The following is a 10,179-nucleotide window of genomic DNA, read 5'->3' as shown; positions in this document are numbered from 1 at the left end:
TGCGGGCGCGGCTGGGACTGCCGCCCGAGAGAGGAAGCGGCGGGCAGACCCGCAAGCGCAGCCACCCAACTGCTCGCGGTCCCCGCGGGGCCGCCGTCTCCGCCCTGCGCAGCCGGACTGTGCTGGGTGCCCACGGGGCCCCCACTTCCGCCCGACCCTCCCCGCCGTCCCGGGCCCGCCCGAGCGGAAGTGCGCCAGCCTCCCGGGTCCCCCATGGCCTCGAGGCGGAAGCGCTCTCCCACCGCCGCTCCCCACGACCCCGCGGCGCTCGGCGCGTCGGGTTCCGGACAGGTCCCGTGTGACGTGGCCGCACGCAGGGGGCGGCTCCGGGCCGGGGGCCGGGCGGCCAGGCCGGGCGGGGCAGGGCCGGGGCGGGGCGCTGTGCCGCAGCTGGATGGCCGGGGCCGTCCGGAGCGCCTCCGCCGCCGTCGCCGCCGCACGGTGAGTGACCGCCGCACCCCCAGGGCCAGAGCCCCTGACGAGACGGACTCTGCCGATCCCCTTGCCCCCGACCCGGCTTGTCCAGATCAGACCTGGGCCTCTCGCCCAGAGCCCGGGAGTTAAACTTCCTTGGGCTCTTCTCCCCTGTCTCCCCACGCGTCGCTCCCCATCTCTCCCTATCTCTCCCTCTCTCTCCGCCTCCGCATCCGTCTCTGGCTCTCTCACTCTTGGCTCTCCCGCTCTTGCTTTCTGCTTTCCCTCTGCTCTCCGACTCTCTCGGTACCCGCTCTCCTGTCCCAAACTTGTCCCCTCACCTCTCCTGTCCTCAAACTTGTCCCCTGACCCGCCTCTGCCTCCAAGTCCGGCCTGGCGCAGTCCTGCCTTTGGTCCCCAGTGGAGCCCAGAGGGTTTCATCAGGGTCCCGTTAAGGCCTGGAGGTCCTAGACCCGAGCATCTTTTCCAGCTGCTTTCCCTCCCTCCCACCTCCATCAGCAGATGAGGAAACTGAGGCAAGGACATCACTGGCTCAAGGTCACAGCCAGCATGAGGGAGGGCAGACCACATTTAAACCTCATGCCTGAGTTTCCAGGTTGAACTTCCGTCTTGGTTGACTCACATCCAGATCCTGTGATCCGTCTGCTGGGTACACTCCTGCTGCCTGGTGCTCCTGGGCTCCCGCAACATAAGGAGGGTTCTCTGTGCCTCCTCCATGCCAGGCACGCTCACCTGATTAGCAAGCTCATCTCATTTTCACCACTGTGTGAGGGAGGCAATACTTATCTCCCTGCTACAGACGAGGAGACTGAGGCTCAGAGAAGGGCTTTAGGGACTTGTCCGCAGTCAAGCAGCTGTAAATGCAGAGCACAAAGTCAAGGGCGGGTCTTCAAAGCCCGTGCTCTGCACATCTGTGAGGCAGCTCCTAACTGAAGAATCCTCTCTCTTATTCCCACCTCCTGTCTGTCTCCGTGCCCCAGGGATATTGGACTCATTTCCTAGGAAGAAGCCCTGATGGTCTTGACCTATCTCAGCTGCTTGGTTTCCCCACCTGCACCTCCTAACATTGCCCCATCAAGCTAGACTGTGCTGGCCGCCATCCCTGGGGGTGTCCTCACTGGGGCGCATCCTGGCAGCAAAGCCTCTCCTGGCAGCCAGACACCCAGCTGGGCCAGGCCTACCGGTGCCTGAGGGGAACCCAGCCAGCGCCTCACCCTGTCATTAAGAAAAGTTTAGCCTCAGGCGGACAGGCTGACACACAGCCTGGAACTGGCTCCCAAGGAAAAAATGTGTGCTCCTTGGGAGTGGGATGTGGCGGACCAGAGCCCTTTTGCTCTGTGCACCCATCACTGGGATCCTCAGAGGCCCTGGGGGAGGCAAGCAGGAGGGCGGGTGCCATGGCCACTGGGAGTGGGGGGAGGGTTAAGATGCCACGTTTCCTAAGCAGGTGTGTGGCCAAGGGTGGCAGCTCACGTAAGTGAACTTTGTTTTTCAGCACGTGGCATGCCTGGATGTCCCTGCCCTGGTTGTGGCATGGCGGGACAGAGGCTCCTCTTCCTCGCTGCTCTTGCCCTGGAGCTCCTGGGAGGGGCTGGGGGTTCCCAGCAGGCCTTCCGGAGCCGGGGGGTGGCAGCAGCCTGTCGCCTGGACAATAAGGAAAGCGAGTCCTGGGGGGCCCTGCTGAGCGGAGAGAGGCTAGACACGTGGATCTGCTCCCTCCTGGGCTCACTCATGGTGGGGCTCAGCGGGGTCTTCCCATTGCTCATCATTCCCTTGGAGATGGGGACCATGCTGCGCTCAGAAGGTGGGTGACCCTCCTCTGGCACCAAGGGGCAGCCGATGGCGCGGGAAACATGCTGCTGCTCTTCCTGGGAGAGCCGGGTCTCTGATCCCAAGTGGCAGTGTGTCTGTGGTGGAGGGTGGGGACCCAGCACAATTCCTCACCTTGGTCCAGTGAGCCAGGGTGCGCCGTGCTCGATTGTTCATTCGTTTGTGCATCTGTTTATTCTGAAAGATGAAAGTCAGCAAACATTCACTGTGAGGCAAGAAACAAGGCTGGAAATAGGGTGCCGGGCTGCCTGGGTTCAAACCTTGGCTCTGCCACTTACCAGTTGGGTGGTATTGGGCAAGTTCCTTAACTTCTCTCTGCCTTAAGCTCCCAACCTGAAACATGAGGATAATAATAGTATCTACCTCACAGGTGTTATTGTGACGATTAAATGAACTAACGTCGGCAAAGCACTTAGGAGACGGCCCCGGTGCAGGGACGGGGCTCCATGTTCGCGAGCCAGTGCTGGGCGTCGCGCTGCCTCTCCCTTCAGTCCCTGCTCACAGTGCAAGAGGGCGCTCAGACCCAGAGCCCCTGGGGCGGCCTCACCCAAGGACACACGAGAGGCTGGTAGCTGGCCTGCCTCTGGAGAGGGGGGCTGGGAGATGGGTGCAGGCCTGGTAGAGGCTTTTCCTTGGCTGTGCATGTGTCCATAGGTGACATGCTATAATGAAAGATAAAGAAGATCAGATGGGGAGCTGCTAAAAATGCAGGTGCCTGTCACCCCCACCCAAGAGTATGACATAGTAGGTCTGGACCAGGCCCCGGGAGTCTTTGAAATGAGGGTCCCCCAGGGGCTCGTGCTGCCTGCCAGGCTCCAGGAACTGTTCATTCAACAGATGATTATGAACGCAACTGTGCCAGGCACTGGGCTGAGGGCTGGTGCCCCAGCTGTGAACAGGGCCCTCTTCTGCTGTCTTGCCTGTGTATCAGTTCAGCCCCTCTCATAGCATCCCTGAGAGGTCAACCTAGGGAGGACTTGGATTATTAGCTCTATTTTACAAATGGGGAAGCACAGGCACAGGGAAGTTCTTGGAGGAGCCCAAGGTCACACAGCCTGGAAGCAGCAGCTTCCCCCTGGGATCCCACCCCACCACCAAGCTGCCTCTTCCTTCTGGGCCTCAGTTTGTCTATCAAACCAAGGGTTTCGACATGGCCCCCTTAGGGCACTTCTAACTCTGGATATTGCACGTCTGCACAAGTCCTCAAATCTCTGCCACTTTTCTGAGAGTAACAGTGACTGAGAAGAGAAAAATTCCCACTTAATAAGCACTTGCTATATGTATTGTTGTTTAATTCAGGGGTCCCCAACCCCCCGGGCCGCACAGCAGGAGGTGAGCGGTGGGCAAGCGAGCGAAGCTTCATCTGCCGCACCCTGTCACACGCATTACCACCCCCGTCCGTGGAAAAATCGTTTTCCACTAAACCGGTCCCTGTTGCCAAAAAGGTTGGGGACCGCTGGTTTAATTCACACAAGATCCCTGTCAGATAGATACAGTTGTCCCCAGTTTACAGATGATGAAGTTGAGTCCCAGAAGTAATCTGCCCAAGGTTACCAGCTGGTGGGTTGGGGAGCTGGGACCTGTCAGCCTCCCAAGCCCAGTCTCTTAACCCTGAAGCAGTAGTGGCTCCACAGTCGGCCCGCAGGTCCTGGTGTATTCCTGCTGGGCACCAGCCCTTGCTGGGACTGAAGGGTTGGGGACCCAGGAAGGCCAGCAGCCCATGTCCAGCCTTCCGGAGACTTGCAGTCTGGTTGGGACCACACTAGGAGCCCAGTAAGCTGGGTGAGGCAGAGGTCAGGCCAGGGGCTCTGGTGCCCCAGCTCCCAGGTCTCACATCTCTGCCTTGTAGCTGGGGCCCGGCGCCTGAAGCAGCTGCTCAGCTTTGCCTTGGGGGGACTCCTGGGCAATGTGTTTCTACACCTGCTGCCCGAGGCGTGGGCCTACACGTACAGTGCCAGCCCTGGTGAGTGAGACCACAGGCCGGGGGCAGGAGGGTGGCAGGCGATAGGTGGGAACTGGTGCCCATGCCCAGGGATGGCCTAGACCCTGCCTGCTCTGTAGAATGACTGTGAGGGGGTTCTGGACGTCTGGCAGGGAACTTGTCCTGGTCCCAGTGCCCTGGTCCCAGTGGGAGTTCCTGGGGCCCAACTGCCCCACCAGCCAGTCCTGGCACCCTGCCCCTGTCACTGCCCTGGACTAGGTCCCATCCCAGGGAGCCCCCCTTCTGTGGCCCTGTCTTGGCCTGGTGTATCAGTGCTGCCCCCTGCAGGTGGTGAGGGGCAGAGCCTGCAGCAGCAACAGCAGCTGGGACTGTGGGTCATTGCTGGCTTCCTGATCTTCCTGGCGCTGGAGAAGATGTTCTTGGACAGCAAGGAGGAGGAGACTAGCCAGGTGAGCCCCAAACCCCAGAGCCTACACAGGTCAGCCTCTGCTCTGTGGTGGTGCCAGGGCCTGGAGGCCCAAGTTCTGAGTCAAGCCCTGAAAAGAGTGTCTCTTGGCCCTTGCCTGGGAGCTCTGGGAGGCTGGGCCAGCTTGTTTGGAAGGATCTGGGCATCAGCCCCTGCCGTGGCTTGTTGTCATAGACTAAGAGTGAGAGCAGCGCGGGAGGCAGAGGGTCTGCTGGGTCCGGGGGCACCCGGCTGATTGAGCAGCAGAGTCCAGCCAGATAAAGGGGTGTTCCCTTTGTATCTGTTCTCCATCTTTCACTCCCTTTCTGTCCACCCTGGCCGAGTGGGGGGCGTCTAATGTCACGTCTCCCTCCTTCTCCTGGCCCTAGGCCCCCAGCAAAGACCCTGCAGCTGCGGCCGCGCTCAGTGGAGGCCACCATCTGGCCCAGCCAGCTGCAGGGCCCGGCCTGAGCGCCGTGGTCCGGAACATCAAAGTGAGTGGCCCGCCCAGGGCCCCCTCCTCCTGCAGCCGCCCCACCCCGAGTGGCCGGCCCAAATCAGCCCTGCCCACCCGGCTCAACCCAGCTTTCTCTCCCTTCGCCCAGGTCAGTGGCTATCTCAACCTGCTGGCCAACACCATAGACAACTTCACCCACGGGCTGGCTGTGGCTGCCAGCTTCCTCGTGAGCAAGAAGGTGAGTGGGGCTGGGGCAGTGGGACCCAGGCCGTCCGGTGGGAAGGGTGGTGCCTGCGTTAACCAGTGGGCTCCGCCTCCAGAATAGGTCCCAGGCGTCTCCTCCTTGCCCCGTCCATCACAGCACCCTCATCTACGCCTCCCTGCTGCTCTCCTGGACACAGCCTCCTGTCTCCACCACCGACTGGTCTGTTCTTGCTGCGGACACTCCTTGTTGGGACCACAGGCCTCTGCCAGGCTGCTGTGCTTGGCCCCTGCCTGCTTCTAGATGCTTCTCCCCCCCACCTCCTCCCTCTGCCCTCTGCGCTTTGGCCCCAGGGTCTGCCTACTCTTGAACTGGCCAACCTCTTTCCCCTCTGGTAGCCTCCAACTCACTGTTGCCTCTGCTTGGAATGTTCTTCCTTCCACTCTTGGAACTGCTGGCTCCTCATCCTTCAGGCTTCAGCTTAAAGTGCACTTTCTCAAAGAGGCCTTTGCTGACCCCTCATCTCAGTCAGGCCCATCATGTCCCACAGCACCCAGCCCATCCTTTCCCCACAGCACCTGTCATGGTGTGGAATCACGTGGTTCTTTGTCTGTTTACTCAGACCTTGCCTCTCCACTCCAGGCTGTTAGCTTCTTGGGGGCAGGTTCCTTGTCTGTTTTATTCGCTACGATATTTCTAGCAGCCAGATGGTACCCAGCCAGGGCACCCAGAGCAGAGTAAATGTTTGTAGAATGAGCAGACAAGTGGGTGCCCTAGCCCTCGGCACAGACCCCCCAGACTCCCTCCCCTCCCTGCAGATCGGGCTCCTGACCACCATGGCCATCCTCCTGCATGAGATCCCCCATGAGGTGAGTGCCAGAGGGTTCCCATGATCAGCCATGCGGGTGTGGAGCTGGGGGCAGGGATTCGGGGTGGGACTACCCAGCAATGGTGGGCTTGGGCGGCTGGACCACAGAGGCCTGGAGCTGCTCAGCCTACAGGCTGCAGCCACCGTTTCAGCTGTGCTCCAGCATCCTCGGGACGGGGGTCCCAGCCGAGGGGATGCGGGCTGGGGCATGGGGTGGTCCCAGCTATGGGGCGGGTGCAAGGGGCTTGGTGTGCGTGTCCATGCCTGCGATGCTCAGGGCATCTGGCCCCACTGGGGCCCAGAGTGATCGTCTGGACCTCCCCTCAGGTGGGCGACTTTGCCATCCTGCTCCGGGCCGGCTTTGACCGATGGAGCGCAGCCAAGCTGCAGCTCTCAACGGCCTTGGGGGGCCTGCTGGGCGCCTGCTTCGCCATCTGTACGCAGTCCCCCAAGGGAGTAGGTACGGGCGTGGTGGGTGGTGGCGGTCAGCAGAGGGGCCCCAGCCAAAGGTCACAGCTGCCCTGACCCTGGTGTCCAGGCCAGGTTCTGCCCCCGGTCCACCCTGCGGGAGGGAGTGTAGTACACATGGCTCCCCTGGACTCCCAGCCAGTCAGGGCTTCTCCTGCTGCAGAGGAGACTGTGGCCTGGATCCTGCCCTTCACCTCTGGCGGCTTTCTCTACATCGCCCTGGTGAACGTGCTGCCCGACCTCTTGGAGGAAGATGACCCATGGTGAGCTACCCACTGGCACTGCCATTCGCAGGGCCTCTGCCCCCCGCATCTCGGCCATCGCCGCCCCCTGAGCCCCTGCCCCTCTCCCCACAGGCGCTCCCTGCAGCAAGTGCTTCTGCTCTGCACGGGCATTGTGGTGATGGTGCTGTTCTCGGTCTTCGTCGAGTAACTGTCCCTGACGCCCCACCCCCTGCACAGCAATAAGAGACTCAGATCCACTCTGTGACCGTGTGTGTGTGTGTGTGTGTGTGTGTGTGTGTGTGAGGCAGAGAGCGAGCGAGTCCTCCGACCTGACAAGAGGACGGAGTGTGTGTGTGGTGTGCACATGTGACCGTGTGCAGGACCGACACTGTGATCCCTCGTGTACTGGGCCCAGGGCCCGATGCCCACACCTGCCTCCAGCCACACTGTGGTCTTCTCTCCTTGCCACCCTGTCACCCTGCACCTCCTGGAGTTGGCAGTGAGGAGCACAACACTGGTCCCAAGCAGAGGCCTCTGCCCACCAGGATGCCAGGAGGAGTGAGAGCAGCCCAAGGAGCCCAGGGCTGCAGGGAGCCCCAAAGCTGTCTCCTGCTGGGGCCTCTCTGCACATGCACCCAGCCCTGGGCAGCCAGGAACCGAGGCTGGGGCGCCTCCTCTCTGCTGTGTCCAGTGTCCTGGCCCTTCCTTCACCAGCTCCAAGGCCAAAGAAAGGAGAGGCAGGTGCTCGTGTAGCCCCCAGCGCCACTCAGCACTGACAGTCCTACCCTTCCCAGCATGGAGCCGGGAGATGCTTTCTAAGACCTTTTCCCCGTGGCTGCTTGCCCTGGCCCAGCTCCTGTTCCCCCAGGGAATGCTCCCTGGCAACGCCCGCGGCTCTGCCACCTCCAGCTGCCAAACAGCAGCCAGCAGGGCAGCGAGCAGCCCCGGGCCAGAGGCTTCCCAGTCGGCTCAGGGATGCTCGTGCCAGCACAGGGTCCAGGCAGACACTCTGAGGGCAGGAAGAGAGTGAGCAGTGGCTGCCCCCCCACCCCCCTGCCCCCCGGCTCGGGCCCCTTTTCCTGTCCCACTGTGGGTGGGGCTAGGCGGGGGTGGCGAGGGCTCCACATTGTCAGCACTCAGGAATGTGCTCTGGGGATGCTGAAGCCATAATCCCCAGCTATTTCCCTTGGCTGACGCCCAGGTACTCAGCTGGCCCACTCCACACCCAGGCTCCAGCCCTGCTGCTTGACCGTGGGCGTCTTGAGAAGTAGCCATCAAGAGGGTCTGAATGGTTTTACGGCAGTTTTGCTATGGTTCCATTTTTATCTGTAAATACCTGTTCTATAGATGAGATGCAAATAAATATACACAAACTGGCTGCCTCTGTTCTGCATACCAGAGCCCATGGTCAAGCAGGGCTTTTCCGGCCACCCCGTGCTCCAGCCAGGTTGGCTGCTCTGCGGGCCCCAGCTCCTGCAGGCCGCCCAGCTGGTCTCCACTGTCATCCCCGCCTTCTGGGCCTTCTGCTTCGTCTCTGAGCTGTTACTTTTGGGGTGCTTCTCAGAACAGGGTATACATTTCATGTTTCCCTGGTTTATTTTGTTGTTAGCTTTTTACGCCAATAAAACAAGCCTGGCTCTAGGCCATTATAGCCCGCGTCACCCCCAAGGGTGGTGTCCTCATAGACCTACGAACCAAGGGCTTTTTCCTGGCCTGCCCCGAGTAATTTTAACCATGGAAGGGAGCTCCATCCACAAAGTCATCTCCAGGTTTGGCCTCCATGAAATAGTTATTTTTCATTAAAAAGAAAGAAAAGAAAAAATGAGATCTTTTTTCTAAACCATACCCTCACCGCCAGTGAATATGCTGAGAATGAAGACAGCCTCAGGCACGGGGGGAGCTGCTTCCCCAGTGCTGTTAGGAGAGCAGATGCGGGAAGTGGAGTCCCACTTCCTCTCCTACCTTCAGCAGGCTGTTGGCGGACAGCGCATCCGCACCATGTCACGGAGGCTGATACGGGGGCTGTGAAGCCCAGATGGGCTGTATCCTCAGCTGGGAGTGCCTGACTCAGTATTTTCAGCAAAAAGGGATCTGCTTCAGCTGATTGTGACACGCCCAGGACCTGGTGGGTCCAGGCCTGACAGAAGCGAGGAAGGAACCCAGGGCTGTCCTGGCAGTCCCTGCCTCCCGAGCAGGCCCTGGGGCTCCTCGTGTGTTGGATGACAGATGCACGTGCAGTCATGGCACTCAGCCCGCTGAAGGAGGCAGTGGCGCCCCACGTATAAATGAGGACCCCAAGGTCAGGGGTGAGGTTGGTGCTTGCAGCTTCACGCAGGTGGGCGCGGGGGGTCGGGGTGAGAGATGCGGGAGCCGGGGCAGCTAAGCCCAGGAGAGGGCCAGAACAAGAGCACTTCCGAGGCTGTGCTGGGGCTCCTCCGGGGGATGGGAAGTCAGTGGGATCACCAAGGAGAACACAATGGGGGTGCACCCTGACACTCAGGATGGCGGCTTGGAGGCGGTGGGACTAGAGAGAGGGGAGCTCCAGACAGGCCGGCAGTCAGTAGCTCTCTTGACTGTGGGCATGTCCCTTCAGGGGAGGTGATGGGAAAAGGAGGGTAAAGGGCTGCCAGGGGGCGAGAGCTGATGGAGAGTTCTAAAGGGCTGCTGCTTTGAAAGGCCATTCGGGGTGGTTAAAGCTGCTAAGACGGCACAACATAAACTGGGCTTTATTCTTAGTCCTGGGTTTGAAACCTAGCTATGCCGTCTAAGAGTTGTGCAATCCTGGCCCAGTTGCTCGAAATGCATCTATAAAGTGGGGCCACCCTATTGGTAGTTACTGCGATTAACTCAATAAAACCATGCACACGACCTGCATAGCACGTGGCTCAGGGTGAGGGCTCAGTGAACGGTGAACCACCAGGTCAGGTTCCAGGTCGGGGAGCTGGAAGGCTGGTAGACAGAAGAGGACCAGCAAGATGGTAAAGGAAGCTGACGGGATATGGGGCTGCCGGCAGAACTGGGGGGTGGGAGAGAACACAGCGTGACCACGGTTAGGCCTAGAAGGGCTCTCAGAGTAGATCTTGCTCAACGTTCATTTTTCGGCCAGAGGAAACGGGCCAACAGCTAAAAGGAACGTGTAGAGAAACAGGAGGCTTGGGGGCCAGGAAACAAGGGAGCAAAGACCCAGAGCCGGGGCTTTATAAGGAAGCGAGGCCTAGGGCCAGAGCACCAAAATTCAAAAAAGAAGGGAAAAACTAGTTTGGCTTCCCTTCAGGCCCCTCACACTAGAGCTGCAGCACCACGGGCCT

The 10,179-nt window shown here is 60.4% G+C and overlaps 1 protein-coding gene across 4 annotated transcripts; it reads left to right on the top strand.

The window, feature by feature from the left end:
- Positions 1–233: 233 nt before the first annotated feature.
- Positions 234–8,247, top strand: SLC39A13 (solute carrier family 39 member 13). Of its 4 annotated transcripts, none has more exons than XM_082626702.1 (10): positions 240–441; positions 1,931–2,239; positions 4,115–4,228; positions 4,535–4,656; positions 5,042–5,146; positions 5,258–5,347; positions 6,130–6,180; positions 6,507–6,635; positions 6,811–6,910; positions 7,004–8,247. In XM_082626702.1, exons 2-9 carry the CDS (start codon positions 1,939–1,941, stop codon positions 6,871–6,873), a joined length of 975 nt encoding a protein of 324 aa, XP_082482828.1. In that variant the 5' UTR covers positions 240–441; positions 1,931–1,938; the 3' UTR covers positions 6,874–6,910; positions 7,004–8,247. The 4 variants fall into 4 exon arrangements, with proteins under 4 accessions (XP_082482826.1, XP_082482828.1, XP_082482827.1 ...); XM_082626699.1 differs by having other exon boundaries at positions 246–441; positions 6,507–6,639; XM_082626700.1 differs by lacking the exon at positions 5,042–5,146 and having other exon boundaries at positions 234–441; positions 6,507–6,639.
- The last annotated feature ends 1,932 nt before the right edge of the window (positions 8,248–10,179 follow it).

Source organism: Mesoplodon mirus (assembly GCF_964341445.2).
Source record: "Mesoplodon mirus genome assembly, chromosome: 7".
Taxonomy (NCBI): Eukaryota; Metazoa; Chordata; class Mammalia; order Artiodactyla; family Ziphiidae; genus Mesoplodon; species Mesoplodon mirus.
This window is presented reverse-complemented; position numbering and strand designations above follow the sequence as displayed.

Coding starts and splice junctions, on each gene's coding strand:
- SLC39A13 (XM_082626699.1), top strand. CDS start 1,939: ATGCCTGGATGTCCCTGCCCTGGTTGTGGCATGGCGGGACAGAGGCTC. Junction 4,229..4,534: donor CACGTACAGTGCCAGCCCTG/GTGAGTGAGACC, acceptor TGCCCCCTGCAG/GTGGTGAGGGGCAGAGCCTG. Junction 6,911..7,003: donor TTGGAGGAAGATGACCCATG/GTGAGCTACCCA, acceptor CTCTCCCCACAG/GCGCTCCCTGCAGCAAGTGC.